The sequence below is a fragment of the Salmo trutta genome, chromosome 33, assembly GCF_901001165.1.
Source record: "Salmo trutta chromosome 33, fSalTru1.1, whole genome shotgun sequence".
Lineage (NCBI taxonomy): Eukaryota > Metazoa > Chordata > Actinopteri > Salmoniformes > Salmonidae > Salmo > Salmo trutta.
Genome location: NC_042989.1, coordinates 22647177 through 22669074, shown reverse-complemented (window position 1 = coordinate 22669074; position 21898 = coordinate 22647177). Strand labels below are relative to the sequence as shown.

The 21898-nt window shown below is 42.9% G+C and overlaps 1 protein-coding gene across 1 annotated transcript; it reads left to right on the top strand.

Moving 5' to 3' along the window:
* Window positions 1-6991: 6991 nt before the first annotated feature.
* zbtb42 (zinc finger and BTB domain containing 42) lies at window positions 6992-14078 on the top strand. The gene is made up of 3 exons (XM_029730330.1): window positions 6992-7128; window positions 8510-9525; window positions 9613-14078. The coding sequence occupies exons 2-3, from the start codon at window positions 8524-8526 to the stop codon at window positions 10105-10107; spliced, it is 1497 nt and encodes a 498-aa protein (XP_029586190.1). The 5' UTR covers window positions 6992-7128; window positions 8510-8523; the 3' UTR covers window positions 10108-14078.
* The last annotated feature ends 7820 nt before the right edge of the window (window positions 14079-21898 follow it).

The following is a 21898-nucleotide window of genomic DNA, read 5'->3' as shown; positions in this document are numbered from 1 at the left end:
GTAGAAACATCTCAAGGATGATCAATGGAAACAGGATGCACCTGAGCTCAATTTCAAGTCTCATAGCAAAGGGTCTGAATACTTATGTTAATAAGGTATTTCTGTTTTTTTTTATACATTAAAAAAAAATATATTCTAAAAACCTGTTTTCACATTGTCATTATGAGGTATTGTGTGTAGATTGATGAGGAAAAAAGTTATTTAATCCATTTTAGAATAAGGCTGTAACGTAACAAAATGTGGAAAAAGTCAAGGGGTCTGAATACTTTCCGAATGCACTGTATGTTTAAGATTGAGGCATGTTACTGTGCTGTCCCTAATAACACCACTGTTTTGACAGAGACTTGGTGAAAGGTTGTGTAATAATTGAGTAATATCACAACGGCAGGGGGGTGGAGGAGCATGGGGCTGCTGGAAACCCTTCCCCTTGATGAAAGATATATTGACCCACTGCCTCCTCCCTCCAGTTCTGTGCCATTTCCTCTCATTGTCACTTGTACTGTAAATGAGCTCTTCACAACTCATACTTCCATGCTGCTCCACATAATAGAAACAGGGCTGACCAACTGTAGCCAAATCAAAACATATTTTATTTGTCACATGCGCCGAATGCACAGGTGAAGACCTTACTGTGAAATGCTTACTTTCAAGCCCTTAACCAACAATGCATCTCATGAAATAGTTTAGAAAATATTTACTAAATAAACTAAAGTAAAAAATATATATAATCCTAAAGTAACACAAGAAAATGACATAACAATAACGAGGCTATATAGAGGGGGTACCGGTACCGAGTCAAAGTGCGGGGGTGCAGGTTAGTCAAGGTAATTTGTAAAGTGACTATGTGGAGATAATAAACAGCAAGTAGCAGCAGTATTCAGCAGTCTAGTGGCTTGGGGGTAGAAACTGTTTAGAAGCCTTTTGGTCATAGAATTGACGCTCCGGTACTACTTGCCGTGCGGTAGCAGAGAGAACAGTCTCTGACTTGGGTGACTGGAGTCTTTGACAATTTTTGGGGTCTTCCTCTGACACCGCCTATTTCGTATATAGGTCATGAATGTCAGGAAGCTTGGCCCCAGTGATGTACTGTGCTGTACGCACTACCCTCTGTAGCGCCATATGGTCAGATGCCGAGCAGTTGCCATACCAGGCGGTGATGCAACCGGTCAGGATGCTCTGGATGGTGCAGCTGTAGAACTTTTTGAGGATCTGGGGACACATGCCAAATCTTATTAGTCTCCTGAAGGGGGAAAGGTGTTGTCGTGCCCTCTTCAAGACTGTCTTGGTAGGTTTGGACCATGATAATTTCGTTGGTGATGTGGACACCAAGGAACTTGAAACTCGATGTTAATGGGGGCATGTCCAGCCCTCCTTTTCCTATAGTCTACGATTAGCTCCTTTGTCTTGCTCACATTGAGGGAAAGGTTGTTGTCCTGGCACCACACTGCCAGGTCTCTGACCTCCTGCCAATAGGCTGTCTCATCATTGTCGGTGATCAGGCCTACCACTGTTGTGTCGTCAGCAAACTTAATGACGGTGTTGGAGTCGTGCTTGGCCACGCAGTCGTGGGTGAACAGGGAGTACAGGAGGGGACTAAGTACGCACCCCTGAGGGGCCCCAGTGTTGAGGATCAGCGTGGAAGATGTGTTGTTGCCTACCCCTACCACCTGGGGGCAGCCCATCAGGAAGTGCAGGATCCAGTTGAAGTGATGAGCTTCGTGGGTACTATAGTGTTGAAAGCTGAGCTGTAGTCAATGAGCAGCTTTCTCACATAGGTGTTCCTTTTGTCCAGGTGGGAAAGGGCAGTGTGGAGTGCCATTGAGATTGCATCATCTGTGGATCTGTTGGGGGGGGGTATGCGAATTGGAGTAAGTCTAGGGTTTCCGTCATGATGGTGTTGATGTGAGCCATGACCAGCCTTTCAAAGCACTTCATGGCTACTGACGTGAGTGCTATATGGCGGTTGTCATGCTGGTATAAAGGATTTGGAGACAGGCGCAGGAATACACAATAAGGGTTTTTAATACACCCAAAACAAACACGTATACAAAAACACTGGGCTGTACCCAAACAAAAGAGCGAGGGGAAACCTCATTGAACAACATGGGACAATACCAGTAATACACAATATATACAGAACGCAGAATAACAGCTGCACCAACGCATAGGTACTCACACGACCAACGGACATGGGAACAATAACCGACAAAGAAAGAAGGAAAAGAGGGCACATATATAACATACTAATCAGGGGAAATGGGAACCAGGTGTGTGTAATCAGACAAGACAGTCCGGAATTGATGATAATGAATCCCGTTCAGTGAAGCGTAGAAAGCCGGTGACGTAGACCTCCAGAACTGGTGAACAGAATGAGCATCAGTACCAGGGGGATCCTTGACAGCGGTAATCATTTAGGCAGGTTACCTTCACTTTCTTGGGCACAGGGACTATGGTGGTCTGTTTGAAACATGTCGGTATTACAGACTCGGTCAGGGAGAGGTTCAGTAAAGACACTTGCAAGTTGGTCCGTGCATACTTTGAGTACATGTCCTGGTAATCTGTCTGGCCCCTGGGCTTTGTGAATGTTGATCTGTTTAAAGGTCTTTCTCACATCGGCTATGGAGAGTGTGATCACACAGTCTTCCAGAACAGCTGGTGCTCTCATGCATGCTTCAGTATTGCTTGCCACGAAGTGAGCATAAAAGGCATTTAGCTCGTCTGGAAGGCCCACGTCACTGGGCAGCTCGTGGCTGGGTTTCCCTTTGTAGTCCGTAATAGTTTTCAAGCCCTGCCACATCCAACGAGCGTCAGAGCTGGTGTAGTAGGATTCCATCTTAGTCCTGTATTGATGCTTTGCCTGTTTGATGTTTCATCTGAGGGCATAGCGGGATTTCTTATAAGCGTCCGGAGTAGTGTCCCGCTCCTTGAAAGCGGCAGCTCTGGCCTTTAGCTCGGTGTGGATGTTGCCTGTAATCCATGGCTTCTGGTTGGGATATGTACGTACGATCACTGCGGTGACGACGTCGTCGATGCACTTATTGATGAAGCTGGTGACTGAGGTGGTATACTCCTCAATGCCATTGTATGAATCCCGGAACATATTCCAGTCTGTGCTAGCAAAACAGTCCTGTAGTGTTGCATCCGCGTCATCTGATCCCTTCCGTACTGAGCGAGCCACTTGTACTTCCTGCTTTAGTTTTTGCTTGTAAGCAGGAATCAGGAGGATAGAATTATGGTCAGATTTGCCAAATGGAGAGTGAGTGAAAGCTTTGTATGCGTCTTTGTGTGTGGAGTAAAGGTGGTCTAGGGTTTTTTTTCTCTGGTTGCACATGTGACATGCTGGTAGAAATGAAGTAAAACGGATTTACATTTGTCTGCATTAAAGTCCCCGGCCACTTGGCGCGCCGCTTCTGGATGAGCATTTTCTTGTTTGTTTATGGCCTTATACAGCTCGTTGAGTGTGTTCTTAATGGCAGCATTGGTTTGTGGTGGTAAATAGACAACTACGAATAATATAGATGAGAACTCTCTTGGTAGATAGTGTGGTCTACAGTTTCCCATGAGGTATTCTACCTCAGGCGAGCAATACCTCGAGACTTCTTTAATATTAGACATTGCGCACCAGCAGTTATTGACAAATAGACACACACCCCTGCCCCTAATTTTTACCAGACGTAGCTGCTCTGTCCTGCCGATGCACGGAGAAGCCAGCCATCTCTATATTATCCATGTCGTTGTTTAGCCACGTCTCGGTGAAACATAAGATATTACAGTTTTTAATGCGCCTTTGGTAGGATAGTCTTAATCGTAGATTGTCCAGTTTGTTTTCCAATGATTACACATTGGCCAATAATACGGAGGGTAGTGGCGGTTTACCTACTCGTCTGCGAATTCTTACAAGGCACCCCGTCTTCCTCCCCCTTTTTCTCCACCAATAACCTGCTGTTGATGTTTTAGGTGATGACTCCGTCCTCCCTGGTTTGAAACTTTGCCCCAGTGGAGAGTAGTGAAGTGGTGCACCCTGGGATGTAACTGATCTTTATTTTAATAAGGTCAAAAGACCATGTTTAGTTATTTGCCTCAGTCTCTACTACCAGACAAGCATACATCCTGCTTCTTCACAGCCTGTCTCTCTTTTCCTTTCTATTTGATCATAAACACCACACATTTTGGGACAGAGAAAAGCAGACAGTGTACCACCATCTCACATTGTCTCTTTGTGTTTCTGTATAGGTATTTACTCAAATACTTTTGCTCTAACGGTGCTTAGCTTTACATCTGTTTGGTGCTAAATTACTTTGGTTTGAAAACTGTATTCAACATCTGAGATAATGTAAAGAAGACACACGTGATGTCCTGCTGCTAAATATGAATAGGATATACAGTACCCATCAAAAGTTTGGACACACCTACTCATTCAAGGGTTTTTCTTTATTTGTATTATTTTCTACATTGTAGTGAAGACATCAAACTATGAAATAACACATATGGAATCATGTAGTAACCAAAAAAGTGTTAAACAAATCTAAATATATTTTATATTTGAGATTCTTCAAAGTAGCCACCCTTTGCCTTGATAACAGCTTTGCACACGCTTGGCATTCTCTCAACCAGCTTCATGAGGTAGTCACCTGGAATTCATTTCAATTAATAGGTGGCGTGGGGGTGCTTTGCTGGTGACACTGTCTGTGATTTATTTAGAATTCAAGGCACACTTAACCAGCATGGCTACCACAGCATTCTGCAGCGAAATGCCATCCCATCTGGTTTGTGCTTAGTGGGACTATCATTTGTTTTTCAACAGGACAATGACCTAACACACCTCCAGGCTACTTTGAAGAATATAAAATATATATTGATTTGTTTAACAATTCTTTGGTTACTACATGATTCCATATGTGTTATTTCATAGTTTTGACGTCTTCACTATTATTCGACAATGTAAAAAATAGTAAAAATAAAGAAATACCCTTGGATGAGTAGGTGTGTCCAAACTTTTGACTTGTACTGTATGTATAGGTGTATAAAAGTGTTCAGCTTATTATGGCAAAGGCTTAGATGAAGAGAAAGTATGACATTTCATATATTCAACTCTGTAACAAAACCACAGTTGTCATTTTAATGTTATTCTAGAAACAATTTAATACATTGGGGGGAAACCAGTAGAACAAATTGTGTGATATAAATAGTAACAATTAAAATGCATTAAACCTGTGAATTATCATTCATGACCAGTCCCCTGATGAGCCCATTGGTCCAGAGGGAATGAGTGATATGCTTAAATTGGACCTGGCTAGGCCTGGCAGTCAGACTGCAGAGGAATGCAGGGCCTTTGTCTATCTGAGCGAAGAGTGGGTCAGGGGGAGAATGCCATTGATGATTGCAGAGAGGTGGAAAGAACCTCCAGGAAGTGCTCTCGCTCTCTCTCTCTCTCTCTCTCTCTCTCTCTCTCTCTCACTCTCTCTCTCTCGCTCTCCCTTTCCATCTCTCTCTCCATACCTCTCTCTTTTTCTCTGTGTGAGAAACTTGACCCTGCTGAGCCTCTCTCAGAGGCCACAATCCCTGGGCACAACCACTGCTTTGTCTCACCCCATAAACACATACCACACCACCACCACCCGTCCTCTACTGGTTGCTTTCTGGGTCTGTGTGGCCAGGGACCCAGGGGCTGCCAGTGGTCCCATTCTTATACACATAGCTGTTCTTTACAAGGCTTGGCCTAACAAATATAAATAACTAACATTGTTGGCATTTGGCATACATGTTAGAAATCATTTTGGATCATTTTTATTGCAATAAGTATTTGAAAATGATGTAAATTCACTCAATAACACTTACTTTCTTATGCATATTTTATATTACTGGTTCCTCATATTTTGACCTTTTGACCAAACAGAAAAATTGTACATGACTTTAATAGATCATATATGTTTCACCACTAAAATCAATATTGGCCGACAGGATGAGAGAACACAAAAAAATAAACCTGCTGTTATTTTGAGCTTTGCTAAGGCTTGGGACAAGATGCCATGGTGATTATAGATTTAATTGTCAACGGTAGACTAAAAATGGAATAAAGCAGTAATTGGATCTTTAGCCAGTGTCCCCTTCTGACCAGTGCCTGCCGTCTCCCGTCACATTGCTCATTCCCCTCTCTGTCAAGGGGCAGAGAGTAACAGCAAATGGCCCTTTCAAAACACACGACAGCTGGAACACAGGGCAAAGGTGACTGAAGCAGTTGCAGGGTGGGTGGAGAGGGGGCCACAAGAAGAGCAGCTGCAACTTGAAGCCACTTCTTTCCCTCAATATATGTATTTTGAAAATATGGAATTAGAAATCTATGACGAGCAGTGAAAATGAGAAACATCTGTATTTTGGTCTTAATTACTCTCCATAATGAATCCTTATGATCAACTCCTCTTTGATAGATAAATGCAGCATGTTTATTGAACAGGTTCCATCATTCCTAAAGAAAATATGAAAGTGTATATTTTATTATAGATGTGACAAAGTGTTGGGGGTATGGCAAGTTGCGATCCCCCCTAAATGTATTTTCCTGTTTTTTTATATAAACTTTCTGCCTTTTTCCTTCCCATTTGTTGCAGCCTGGGCTCACCCAATATAAGTTGTAGCAACAAGATAAAAATACATATCTGCTGGAATATCAAAAAGATGTTCTGTTCTGCATCCTCAATCAAAAAAATACTGTATAAAGAATGGAATAATAATTGTCTTTTCCATATACATTAAAGAGAAGAAAGAAAATTATCAAAACATTTGATACACATTATGCAGTGTGCGAACAGACATCGTTCAAAGCATCAATCAATTCCCAGGTGGACATATTCCAGAAAAGGGAGATAGATTAAGGTAAGTCAAATTATGTTCTCAAAGAACACTGCTACTTGCTGCCACTTTGTGAGTTCATGCAGTAGTACAGAATTTATTGTGGTCCGTGTTATCGCGAGACTGGTCCATTAACAACCTGCTTGACACACAGAATTGAGTGCAGCTTGCCTGCCAGGGTCGAACTAAGCTCAATAAACGACAGGAGAAGCGAACATCTGTCCGTACATCATGAAAGGACGTCAGAACATTTAAGAAAACACGGGGGCAAGGAAAATATCTGTAAGTAATGCGTTTTGACAATGAAAATGTTGAAACCGAAAGTTATAATACCCAGCGCTACCTCCGTGCAGCGCAGCTGGCTTGGTCAGCGACAGTTGCTGAGCTCCTTTGCTGTGTAAAGGCTTCTAGCCATGAATTACGACCACGCAGCGTTATCTTCCTGCGTTCTTGCCTCTGCTTGTAGTTTTCCTTTCGTTAAAACAGGGCAAAGTAGTTCGCGAAAAGCAAATATTTGTATGTTCGGTTTATTATTGGTTATGCCTAATTAAAAGTTCAAAGGGACATTTGTTTGTTATTTGTAGTCTGGTCCATTGTTATTTTAATAACTTTAAATGTTTTTACACCAATAGAACAAAAGTATGTGTCATTCAAGTTGTGGCTGACCAGTGCGTAAAAGGAACAACGATGCGTTATAAAGTTATCCATATTTCGACTGTTGTCAAGTGTCATTTAATCCTAAAATAAAATACATTTTCTTAAGTGTATAATATTTTAGCGTTGGGACTGATGCAACCTCTGAAACAAGTTTGTGTGTCTATTGTACGTAACTCGACTCAGAGTAACATATGGCTTAAAGGGGAGCACAGCTGGAGGTAGCGTTCCCATTGCGGTGATGTCAGAGCAGCTGACTCTACAGCTTGCAGTGTAATTAGCTAACAGAGCACCAGTTTACTCACTCCCCTGGCGTCTTTCTTAACCTTGCCCGATGGGCGAGTGCTGGTATCCACAAGCCTGAGTTTTTGCCTGTCTCTGTTTGCATGCTTGGTAAATGAACGGTTCCTGATCATTGTTCAGTACACACGAACAAGGCTGAGTAGCGATCGTTTTTGTCTGTGTGGAAGCGTGCGTGCGACTGTACCCGGTCCGTCCGTTTCGCATTTCCATGTGAAGCTCAAAAGCTGGTGCGACTAATCGGACTGCTGTTGGTAACTTGAGAGAAAGGTAGGAGAGCTCAAAAGGACAACACTGAAAAACACACACACACCTCAATCTGTAGGCTAATCGAGAATAAAATAACAATATTTATATTGATTTAAGTAGCCCTATTGATGCGTAAAGAAGTCGATATGATAAGGACCCTTTACCATATTGTAATAGGGATGGCGCTTCTATTTAACATTCAATGGAAATGTAGTCTTAAACTTTTCTTTTTAAACAACTATGTGCATGTCTCGCATTTTAATTGCTAATGTTTGCATTCATAGACTACTTTGTGGCATTTTCTGCAAGTTGTATTCTTTTCCTGTACTTTCCGTTTGGGGTTTGTTTACGTTTGTTTGTAGTTTCCTTGAACACCAGATGTGTTGCGGACGCTCTGTGGTGCCCTCTATATGGCAGCGTTTCGTTGATTTAATATCCAGTTTTTCCTGTTTTTCATCAGGTTATGACGGAAGAATGGAGTTCCCAGACCATAGCCGCCAGTTGCTGCAGTGCCTGAGTCAGCAGCGTCACCAAGGTTTCCTCTGTGACTGCACTGTTCTCGTAGGGGATGCACGATTCAAAGCGCATAGAGCCGTGTTGGCCTCATGCAGCATGTACTTCCATCTCTTCTACAGGGACCAGCCAGACAAAAGGGACGTTGTGCATCTGAACAGTGACATTGTGACAGCCCCGGCTTTCAGTCTGCTCCTTGAGTTTATGTATGAGGGGAAGCTGGAATTCAACACTCTGCCAGTGGAGGATGTCCTGGCTGCGGCCAGTTACCTTCACATGTATGATATAGTGAAAGTGTGCAAAAGCAAGCTGAAAGATAAGGAACTGTGCTACCTGGATGAGAAGGTTAGTGAGGGGATAGCACTGAGCTGTCTGGACAAGGAGAGCTCCTCAGACAGCGAGCTGCAGAGCAAGCAGCCAGGGCCAGGCCGGCGACAGACACAGCAGCTGCCCCAGAGAGCCCCCCCGGCAGAGGAGTTTGACATGGACAACAGCGAAGTCAGGCTGGCTGTCACAGATTGTGATAGGTCTGCACAGAGCAGGCAGAAGGCAAACGGTCACCCTGGCAGGTCCCCGGACCTTGTAGGTGTCAATTATGTGTCAGCAGAGGCCGAGCCCTGCGTCCAAACAGCTGGAAAAACAAAAGCTGATGTCAGTAGTTGCACAGTATTGCTGTCCCAGAGGTCCCGGGCTTCAGTTGACATGGACTGTGCTCTGGATTTGTCTTTCAAGCCACTGTCTAGCAGAGATCCCATACACCCCTCCTACATCTCGGGACAGCTGGCCCTCGACAGCCAGCAGCAGGGCACTGAGCCACTTGTTAAAGATGAACACGACTTGCTGTCAGAGCAGGAGGACAGTGAGGCGATGAGCCCGGAGAGCCAGCGCTTTGGGAATAGTTCCAGGAGCTCAGTGGTGACAGGGTTCGCTGCCCTCTTCCCAGGCAACAACGGCTCCACATCGGCCCTGCTCTCCCAGGAGGAAGACCTGATGGAGGAGGGGGTGGGCTGCGGAGGAAGGGGGGGCACGAGGGGCAGAGAGGGCGAGGAGAGGAGGGGGAGGCTGTTGGGGGACAGTGAGGAGGAGGACGACCTGGCCTCCTCAGACATCTCCACCTCCAGTGGGGTGCTCCTGCCCCCGGGGCAACAGGTGTGTGTGTGTCCACTTTGCAGCAAGGTGTTCCCCAGTCCCCATGTGCTCCAACTGCACCTCAGCTCGCATTTCCGCGAGAAGGACGGGGCGCGCTCCAAGCTCTCCCCCGACGGCTCTGTTCCCACCTGCTCACAGTGTGGCAAGACCTTCTCCTGCATGTACACCCTGAAGCGGCACGAGCGCACACACTCTGGCGAGAAGCCGTACACCTGTGGCCAGTGCGGCAAGAGCTTCCAGTACTCTCATAACTTGAGCCGGCATGCCGTGGTTCACACACGTGAGAAGCCTCACGCCTGCAAGTGGTGTGAGCGGCGCTTCACCCAGTCTGGGGACCTGTACCGCCACATCCGCAAGTTCCACTGTGGCCTTGTCAAGACCCTCGCCATTGGATAAACCCCTCTCACCAGTGCCATGAAATGAGACCGAGTAGCGTCTTATCACTCGAGTACTACTACTGCATATACCTCCACAGTAAAGTACTAGTTATACATACTCACAAATTGTTAAAGACATATCCTTTTGGAATTCTAATCCATGTGGCATTTCTTAAGTTAAAGTGTAGCAACTTTATAATGCACAAAACTGGACTTCACTGGAAGGATGTTGGACTTTATAATTTTGTTTTACAACAATAAGATCGGGTGCTTTTCCACTCAAGCTGGATATATGTTGAAGGTGGACAAATCAGTTGCACTTGTTTATTTCTGTCTTGGTAGTGCAAAACTGCTGAGCTAGATGAAGAGTGTATTCTGCTAATAGAAACACATTTCTATGCATATATCTGCAAGTGAATTATAGCACACACTCCTGAATGGATTAACAGCATTTGATTAGTGGAAGGGGAAACTAAAACTGTCCAAGAGTAGCAATCTATATTCTATTTTATATCCAACCTTTATTTATTAGTCAACCTGCTTAACAGGAAGAAATATCACAAGGCAGTGGAAAAATACTTGAAGTTGGACTACTGGATCATTTTTTGGGGTAGCTAGTATTGTCATTTTCTTTATGGTAGGAATGAAGCAGACAACAGAATGTTTCCTTAGAATAGAGGACTAAAATAAATACAGGAGTTGCAAGGTTTTTTCATATAGTAAGATGGAGCATATCCTGAAGGAATTACTTTTTTGCTGCACTGGCCTTTCAATGTTCATCTCAGCTTAGGCTGTCAGGCTGCTGTATGAATATTTAGAAGTGAATTGTTTTGTCACCTTTATGCTCTAGCATGATGCATATACAGGTTGGGTGGTAATTACTAAAGATTGCAGCTAATGCCTGTAACACTGGTGCCTACTGAAATTATTGACACTCCTGTTCTCATACAAGCATAGGACCTGTTGCCTTCAATACAACTAATCTGTGGGCCTTCAAAACCGTGATCAGCACCTTCCCTTTACAGTGCCTTAATACCAGGAAGTAACTTGGTCACTCAGTGATTCTCCTTGGCACTTGTATGCCAATTGATTCATGAGTGTACTTACAGTAATGTAATACATGTGGCTTAAAATCAAGCTCTTTATTAATTAACAATTGTTGACTTCTATTTAGTAAGTTCAATTTCTGGGTTATTTGTCTGTATTACAGCACTGTAAAAGAAAGGGTAACCACGTTTGCATATTCCTTTGCTATCCATATAATAATGCTGGAGACATGCCCTGATAGATAGGGCAGAGAGTGGGAGAGATGGTCAAAGTATACTCTTGGTGTGCCTCAGTGCTTCTCTGAGGAGATGGTGTACTGTGGATGTCTTGTTGCCACACTGTCTGTACATCAGAACACGTAGCTCAAAATGCTAAATCTACTGAGTTTATTTTGCCCCTTGTGTTTGCTCTTATACTGTATTCTATGTATTTTTCTGTTCATGTTGAAGTACTACTGATGTCTGATTTAACGTTTGAGTGAATCCTTTGGTGGAACTTTGCTTGACAGAATCTTTGGACAGAATGTGGACTTCATGGGCCTGTTGTGTGTTGGAAAGATTTCATTGTAGTTGGGTTCATTTTGATGCTATACATATGATTCCTACAAGGTGAGTAGCACTAAAAGTCCAAGATATTGGTTTCATCTGTCCTGAGAAGACTTGATCTGAAGGATTTATTTGTTTAACTTGGTTCAGGGTTTACTTTAGGTATGATCTGTAAAGATGAGCTGATTTCTCTAAGCTTAGAGACTTTTGATGCCTTGTCATCTTGGTACTATGGAATTGATATTGGGGTCATTTATTCATTTCTGCAAATCCTGTTACTGTAAAGAAATGGTCTGTTAATGTATCTTACACAGAAATCTTAAATTGTGTATTCTCACCGAAGCACTTGTTTTGAGCATGCATATAGTTTCAACACTGATATTGTCTAGGCTGCTATTTGTTACTATTTGTATATTTAATGTAAATATATATTCTATTTATCAATATGTATGCTGTTTCTCTGTATTAGAAGAACACAAGTAGAGTTGATTATCAAGGTGTTTTACTAAGGCTTCAATCTCTTAGGTAAGAGTTTCATGTCTTCCCTCCCACCGTCATTTGGGTTTCCTTTTCCTGTCTCACTCCAGTGAACGTGGCTTCCTTTTCAGATGTAATGTCTCACAGGCCATGTCTTCACTCCAGAACAAAACAGGGAGTAATACCGCTATGACTGCTGTTCCGGCAGAGGAAGCAGTTGTTCACAAGAACAAACACACCGATATGGTGTAGAATATCTATAGAAGTCATACAATACAAGCATTGTTCTCCTGTCCCAGGTAGTTCTCAAGGGATCATTGTGCATGTATGCCCTCACTGTGGGGGGAAAAAGGCACCATGAGTCTCTCTTTGCACTTTTTGTATTGAATGGAGCCGTTGGAATGCGAGAAATGTATTAGGCAAAGGGAGACCTGGAAGACGGTAAACAGGTGCATTGTCTGGAGGCATCGAAGAACAGCCCTCGATTTCCAGCATGCATTAGATAAGTGCTTCATTGTTCTTTTATGTGGAGAGGATACCACAGTGACTCCATAGCATCTTTATCAACACAATCACTATAATTGTAAGCGTATTTCTCTTTTCAAGTGTTGGTGTTGCCTGATTTTCAAGAACCTTTTTGAGATGAGGTATCGCAACACTGATTCATCTGAACTTCAGTAGTATGTAGGTAGTATTTATTAACATCCAATTATATACCCATCCTCCCCTTGGAATGAGTTTCCCAATATTTCATGAAGCTGTGTGTTTTAGATAAATGTCATATAGTGTTCAATTTGTGGTATTTCAATCAAAACACAGGAATGTAGTTTGTTGCATATTTTGTCTCACTCTTTTGAAAGGAACATTTCTAATGTGATGCAGTTGAAACATTGATGTATTGTTTTCTCTAATGCATACATGTAGTTGTACAGGCTTAGAAAACTAACAGTAAATTCTTGTTTTGATGGTTTCTCAGTCATTATTTATATCTCCAGGATTGTTACAGAATGTGCCTTGTAGAAACACAGACAAGTGTTGCACCTGGAGTTGCCCTTTTTATACACTGTACATTTGCCACAGACTGCTGTGATGATATTCAGGCTATACAAATTTCTGTTACATTTTATTTTCTTCACCTTATCAAAATGTCAACTAAGCCCGTTTTCTGCTGCTTTTAGAGACGAGTTTCAGGGTTGGAGTTTGCTACTGTTAAATGAATTAATCTTTTGTAAAGGTTTTTAATCTGGAATTCAATTTAATGTTAAGCAAACTGAATGCAAGTATTTTTGTTTGGCTCTAAGCTAAGTCCATGTTTGGGAATGAACCTAATTGTTTTCCATAGATGTCATGTTTAATGTGAAACACAGATATATTTATGACGAATGAAAACTCATGCTACTGCTCCTGATCAGTGGGGTTTTGTTTTCCTAATTCATGCTGTAGGATTTAAGTCTAAAACTGAGTATTGGGTTACATTTAATACTGGAATTTGTGTCTTTGGCAGGTTAAGCCTATGAAATTGTGTATAATCATGAGAAATATTTATTGAATTGTTTCTTGTGCAACATTTGACTCAATTTTTTGATTTGTAAAATGAAAGATGCTGATAAATGTCAATGGTAATATTAGAATTTGTAGAAGTGCCATTAGAATTTAATATAATTTTTTAATAAGAAAGTTATATTTTATAGTAATCAATTGCTTCTGTGTTAGTGGTTTAAAGATTTGGGGTCAACTTATTCAGAATTGACATTGTGTAGAACTTGAGGAAATTTATTTTGATCTGTAATTGTATGTGCTTTTTTTGTTTTGTTTGCGCTTTCAGAGAGTGTGTGTGTGTGTGCGTGCTGTGGAGATGTGACAGTCCTGAGTTAGGTCTTTATTAAGATTATGCATAGATTAAACAGAACACTTTTCTGTGCCTCGTGTGGATGTCTTTCTTGTGCGTTTCCTGATATTACCATGTTAACATGTGTAGGGGCACAGCTCTTCCCACTTTGGGATTTAGTTGTCCAATCCTATGTTTTGTATTCTACTGACCAAGACACACCAAATTATCTGACACTAAACCAAGACAGGATTTGTGGCAATAAATCCATATAATAATTGGCATGGGAAATTGAAATAATACGCATTCAAACTGGTGAAAGAGGATTTTTCCACTGTCGACCTTTAGGTATTGTCAAGGAGAGTCTTCATTGTTGCCTGTGCACAAGCAACACCCGATAAGTGTGTGGTGGTAGTGAGAGGACTGTATACAGACAACACAATGTGATAATACTGTGGGTCTTCTCTATCCCATTGAACCCATAAGATGCAGCCAAGGATAGGGGATCTTTAGCGGTGGCATGTCATTCTTCCGGAGCTGCTGCCAATAGTCCGCAGAGAAAATACCTTTGAATACTTTCAATTGTGTCATAATAATCACCTTTTCATTTTCTTTAATGAATGTAAACTGCATATGTGAACAAACAAACAAAAAAATGCGTGTCTAATTGGGGATCTCCATGTCAATTCACTGGTCATTTTCTTTGCGGAGGGGTATTATTCCCCCGCTGCACATTTAAAAAAAAATCCAGCTGCTCTGCTATGCATTCGGGGATGGGTTGGGAGTTCCCACTACCCTCCCCAGCACATCAATTCTGTGGTGCATAGACAAGGCAGCATCCACCCACCCACCCCAACCCTGAATTACGGCCCCAACCGTGGCCTCATCCAGCCACTGGGTAGTAGCTCAGGCACTCCCTCAGTCTGCTCCCACTCCCGAGCACTAACTTTATGCACAAACAGACGACACTGCCGCGCTGGCCAGCCAGCCACGGCACAAGATCATTCAAAAACACACCAAACGGCCTCCACTAGCTCCCAGTAAATAAGGGACCTCACACTGTAAACATTTCTCCTGTTCTCAGGGTATTCACATCACTATCAGCATGTCATATCTGCACTAGGCCATCACATGGATTTCTACATGAACCAAACCTGAGTATGGAAAGTATGGTCCATGTGATAAGGATTAACTGCTAGATGTCAGGGCTGTGATGTGGGCTCTGAGTTAAATCATGGAATATTGAAAACATTCCTTTCCAAGGCTTTTAAGCCTGGTACATTTAGAGGGTTTTGGACCTCTACAATACTCTCTGTATTTATTTATTCCCCTGTTTAGAGGCAGACTTGGGGGAAGTTGTTGAGATGAAAGTTGTAAGTGTCCACCACCTCACAAGGCCAGTGGTGGGAGCCCTTGACCTCTGAACGGACTGCCAGGGACAGCTGGTGCGGTCCATGTTTATTTATTTATTTCTTAACAAAAGACAGGTGGTAACACTTGAAAAGGGCACACACACAAAGAAACAAACAGCTTGGTACAAAAACCCAGTCTCGTTTCTCTATATAGACACTAATCTGCGGCATAGACATTATTTTCACTCACATTGACTCACCATCACACTGCTCTCAGAAACAGTAACAATATATTTACTTAAAAATAGACATTGTCGTAAAATGTTTTTCTCAGTTACATTTCCTTTTATTTTGTCACAGAATTGGTTTGGCTTCATTCAAATGCTTCTGCAATACATAACTTACATTATGAAATTGAATACATGAATGACAATTAGCTAGACAGTTGGATATATATCACTGGTGTTCAGGTCATGCTGGGGTTGCCTTGTTTGGAGTGACTCGTCCGTGGAGTGCCAAGACAGTGTGTCCTTGGTCCACTGCACAGCTGTCACTCACTCACTGACGCATATTTATAGCAGTAGCATCGCTGTGCTCGGCACTCGCACTCCGGGCACAGCTGGTCCCCAAAAGAATGGGTGAAAGACAAAGCCACACGCTCCCACTGCAGTTGGTGTCCAAGCCTGACCAGTCAGCCTCTTCTCCTCATAGGGCCCCATACATATGCTAGGGGGAGAGGAAGACCAGTCTTAGGAGGCAAACTATGAACTTCAGAGTTACATTAGAGTGACAGATGTAGGGATGTGTTGAACCCTGACAGCTGCACGTTCCCATTTTAAGAGTGCATTAACACAACGTCATTACAGTTCAGAGCGAGCAAAGGGAGAATAACCCCAGCTCTGGCATCCACCTTATAATAAATGAACAGGGAATAATTCAAGAAAATGTTTCAGATAACAGCCAGGCATGTACACTCTCAAATGTGTTTACTAGGATGGCTAATATTTGACCCACGCCTAACTTGAGACAGCCCCAGCAGCCTACTTCCAGTGATGTGTTGCCAGTTTTTGAAGATTTAATTTCCAACAAATGTGCTTCGACTGATGAACTCCCAAAGCACTTGAGGTGAACAAAGGATTAGATAGGTAAAAATCTATACAGAAGTGGCACCACTGTCGTCTCTGATAAGCAATATGGTGATAATTCCATCTGGCCTATCAAATTCAATCACATAGATTTTATAAAGCCCTTTTTACATCAGCAGTTGTCACAAAGTGCTTATACTGATACCCAGCCTACAACCCCAAAGAGCAAGCGTTGCAGATGGAGAAGCACAGTGGCAAGGAAAAACTCCCTAGAAAGGCAGGAAACTAGGGAGAAACCTAGAGGACCAGCCCTCTTCTGGCTGTGCCGGGTGTAGATTATAAGAATACATGGCCATTAAGGCCAGATTGAATATCTTGAAGAACAAACGTTCATAGATGACCAGCAGGGTCAAATAATCACAGTGGTTACATAGGGTGCAACAGGTCAGCACCTCAGGAGTAAATGTCAGTTGGCTTTTCATAGCCGAGCTTTCAGAGGTCGAGGCAGCTTGTCTGGTAGAGAGAGCGAGCGAGAGAGAAATAGAGAGTCAAAACAGCAAGTCCGGGACAAGGTAGCACGTCGGGGGAACAGGTCAGGGTTCCATAGCTGCAGGCAGAACAGCAGAAACTGGATCAGCAGCACAATCAGGTGGACTGGGGACAGGGACAGCCAGGAGTTGTCAGGCCAGGTAGGCCTGAAGCATGGTCTTATGGCTCACGTCCTCCAGGAGAGGAGACCGAGAGAGACAGACAGGATAATTATAGGGAGCATTTTTTTTTATTTCACCTTTATTTAACCAGGTAGGCCAGTTGAGAACAAGTTCTCATTTACAACTGCGACCTGGCCAAGATAAAGCAAAGCAGTGCGACAAAAACAACAACACAGAGTTACACATGGGATAAACAAAACGTACAGTCAATAACACAATAGAAAAATGTATGTACAGTGTGTGCAAATGTCGTAAGATTAGGGAGGTAAGACAATAAATAGGCCATAGAGGCGAAATAATTACAATTTAGCATTAACACTGGAGTGATAGATGTGCAGATGATGATGTGTGAGTAGAGATACTGGGGTGCAAAAGAGCAAAAAAAAATTAATAATAATAATATGGGGATGAGGTAGTTGGATGTGCTATTTACAGATGGGCTGTGTACAGGTACAGTGATCGGAAAGCTGCTCTGACAGCTGATGCTTAAAGTTAGAGAGGGAGATATAAGTCTCCAGCGTCAGTGAATTTTGCAATTCGTTCCAGTCATTGGCAGCAGAGAACTGGAAGGAAAGGCGGCCAAAGTAGGTATTGGCTTTGGGGATGACCAGTGAAATATACCTGCTGGAGTGTGTGCTACAGGTAGGTGTTGCTATGGTGACCAGTGAGCTGAGATAAGGCGGGGCTTTACCTAGCAAAGACTTATAGATGACCTGGAGACAGTGGGTTTGGCGATGAATATGTAGCAAGGGCCAGCCAACAAGAGCATACAGGTCGCAGTGGTGGGTAGTATATGGGCCTTTGGTGATGCTAGTCAGGCGGGAGGGTGCGGGCAGCAATCGGTTGCATTTAGTTTTACTAGCATTTAAAAGCAGTTGGAAGCCACGGAAGGGGTGTTGTATGGCATTGAAGCTTGTTTGGAGGTTTGTTAACACAGTGTTAAAAAAAGGGCCAGATGTTTACAGTATAGTGTCGTCTGCGTAGAGGTGGATCAGAGAATCACCAGCAGCAAGAGCGAGATCATTGATATATACAGAGTAAAGAGTCGGCCCGACAATTGAACTCTGTGGCACCCCCATAGAGACTGCCATAGCATACCTAAGAACACACAGGATACCAGATAAGACAGGATAATTACACCAGATAGGACAGACTGGCCCTAGACCCCCAGCATGTAGACTATTGCAGAATAGATCATGGGGACTGAGACAGGAGGGTTGGGGACACTGTGCCCCTGTCCAAAGTTACCCCAGACAGGGCCAACCAGGCAGGATATGGCCCCACCCACTTTGCCAAAGCATAGCCCCCACACCACCAAAGGGATGTCAACAGACCACAAGCTTACTGCCCTGAAACAAGGTAGAGTACTTCGTAAAATGGCACAGACAGATATGGCAGCTCTGCTTCTAGCTCCTAAGCAACTTTGCAGTATTACGTTTTTTTTCTGTTATTTCTTACATTATTAGCCCAGAAATGTTTTAGTTAAAAATACAAGCATTTCGCTACATCCCCAATAACATCTGCTAAATGTGACCAATAAAATTTGATTTGGATTTGTATAGCCCACATAGTATAGCATGAGGAGCGCATACCGGGACAGGAAGATCAGGTCAGTGACTCAACCCACTCAATTTGAGTATAGCGAAAAAAGCCTGGCATGAAATGATGCTATTAGGGACGGCATGGGATAGCGTGAGCAAGCAGTGACTCAGAGGCAGGGAATCCCAGTGGAGGGGATCCGGCTAGGCAGAGACAGCAAGAGTGGTTCATCCCTCCAGTGCCTTACAGTTAACTAGTGCTGAGGGAAGAGTGCTTTCAGTTCGATTATGTAAGGGATAATCAAGAGGATATATGCGTTCTATGGAAATAATGAACAACGTAGAAGGTGTGTTCCACGACGCGCTAGCAGAGTGGAAATAACCTTTCACGGAGTTGCATTATTTTCCAAAGAACGCAGAGCCACGAGTTGATTATCCCTTTCACACAATGGCTATAATTGAACACATTTGCCGCTAGAAATGTGTTCAATATCCACTGAAGTAGTTAGCAAGTTTACTATATAGCGACAGTAGTTGCCTTGGTAACCAAACAAACAGACTTGCTAGTTTAGCTAACCAAACCATCAGTCCTGGCTTGCTATTATAAAAATCAAATTCAACAATGCCAATAATGTTTTCAATTCTACTATTGCCTTCAAAAACAGCTAAAATATAGAACATGTAAGAATTAACCATAGCCATTGAATTCTACTGTGCAAATATACCATGGGTTAAAAGGAAATAATGGACGCTCTAGAATTCCCTTCAAGCCAATCAGAAACGAGTATTCAACAACGCCATGGTATAATTCATCAATAAGACACGAGGGGGTGGGGTATATGGCCAAAATACCACGGCTAAGGGGTGTTCTTATGCATGTTGTGCCCGGATACAGCCCTTAGCCATGATATATTGGCCATATACATTTTAACATTTTAGTCATTTAGCAGACGCTCTTATCCAGAGCGACTTACAGTAGTGAACACATACATTTCATACAATTTCATACATATCATACATTATTTTTCTGTGCTGGCCCCCCGTGGGAATCGAACCCACAACCCTGGTGTTGCAAACACCATGCTCTACCAACTGAGCTACAGGGAAGGCTATATACTAAACTCAGCAAAAAAAGAAACGTCCTCTCACTGACAACTGTGTTTATTTTCAGCAAACTTAACATGTGTAAATGTTTGTATGAACATAACAAGATTCAACAAGACATAAACTGAATATGTTTCACAGACATGTGACTAACAGAAATTGAATAATGTGTCCCTGAACAAAGGGGGGGTTAAAATCAAAAGTAACAGTCAGTATCTGGTGTGGCTACCAGCTGCATTAAGTACTGCAGTGCATCTCCTCCTCATGGACTGCACCAGATTTGCCAGTTCTTGCTGTGAGATGTTTCCGCACTCAGGTGAGGACCTGCCTTACAATAGGCCTACAAGCCCTCAGTCCAGCTTCTCTCAGCCTATTGTGGACAGTCTGAGCACTGATGGAGGGATTGTGTGTTCCTGGTGTAACTCGGGCAGTTGTTGTTGCCATCCTGTACCTGTCCCGCAGGTGTGATGTTTGGATGTACCGATCCTGTGCAGGTGGTGTTATACGTGATCTGCCACTGCGAGGACGATCAGCTGTCCGTCCTGTCTCCCTGTAGTGCTGTCTTTGGCGTCTCACAGTACGGACATTGCAATTTATTGCCCTGGCCACATCAGCAGTCCTCATGCCTCCTTGCAGCATGCCTAAGGCACGTTCACGCAGATGAGCAGGGACCCTGGGCATCTTTATTTTGGTGTTTTTCAGAGTCAGTAGAAAGGCATCTTTAGTGTCCTACGTTTTCATAACTGTGACCTTAATTGCCTTCTGTCTGTAAGCTGTTAGTGTCTTAACAACCGTTCCACAGGTGCATGTTCATTAATTGTTTATGGTTCATTGAACAAGCATGGGGGAAAAAGTGTTTAAACCCTTTACAATGAAGATCTGTGAAGTTATTTGGATTTTTACGAATTATCTTTGAAAGACAGGGTCCTGAAAAAGGGCAGTTTCTTTTTTTGCTGAGTTTACAAACCCCTGAGGTGCCTTATTGCCATCATAAACTGTTTACCAACATAATTAGAGAAGTAAAAATGAATGTTTTGTCATACCTGTGGTATACGGTCTGATATACCGCGGCTGTCAGCATTCAGGTCTTGAACCACCCAGTTTGGATTACAAAATAATTTTAAAAAATTAAATGCATTTTGTGGGTTGAATGCTGTAACACAGAATAAAACAATAAAAGTCCAATGATGGTAGTGACTGCCCATTTCTGCTCATCACTTATTAACAATAATTTATTCACATTACTTTATTCCAATATGTTAGTTGTGTATATTACATTTGTTTTATTTGATGACTTTCATTCCAAGTCATCTCATCTCTATAGAGCTGCTGCCTATGCGGTCTGAATCACTATTTTGTAGTTCTTTACAGTAAATAAGGCATACTTTTATGACTGCTGAATACAATATATCAATCACTTAGATAATGTAATTTCAGGTAGATACACTACATTACCAAAAGTATTACCAAAAGACCTGCTAGTCAAACATCTCATAACAGAATCATGGGCATTAATATGGAGTTGGTATTCCCTTTGCTGCCCTATCAGCCTCCACTCTTCTGGGAAGGCATTCCACTAGATGTTGGAATATTGCTGCGAGGACTTGCTCCCAATTCAGCCACAAGAGCATTAGTGAGGTTGGGCGATTAGGCCTGACTCGCAGTCGGGTTCCAATTCATCCCAAAGGTGTTCGATGGGGTTGAGGTCAAGACTCTTCTGTGCAGGCCAGTCAAGTTCTTCCACACCGATCTCGACAAACCATTTCTGTATGGACCTCGCTTTATTCACGGGGGCATTGTCATGCTGAAACAGGAAAGGGCCTTCCCTAAACAGCTGCCGAAGTTGGAAGCACCGAATCATCTAGAATGTCATTGTATGCTGTAGCTTTAAGATCTATTCACTGGAACTTAGGGGCCTAGCCCAAACCAAACTTTAGTTGGCACTGTGCATTTGGGCAGGTGGCATTCTCCTGGCATCCGCCAAACCCAAATTCATCCTTCGATCTGCCAGATGGTGAAGCATGATTCATTTGATTTATTAGGATCCCCATTAGCCGACAATCACTCCAGAGAACACATTTCCACTGCTCCAGAGCCCAATGGCAGCGAGCTTTACACCACTCC

Coding starts and splice junctions, on each gene's coding strand:
- zbtb42 (XM_029730330.1), top strand. CDS start 8,524: ATGGAGTTCCCAGACCATAGCCGCCAGTTGCTGCAGTGCCTGAGTCAG. Junction 9,526..9,612: donor GCAACAACGGCTCCACATCG/GCCCTGCTCTCC, acceptor GAGGGCGAGGAG/AGGAGGGGGAGGCTGTTGGG.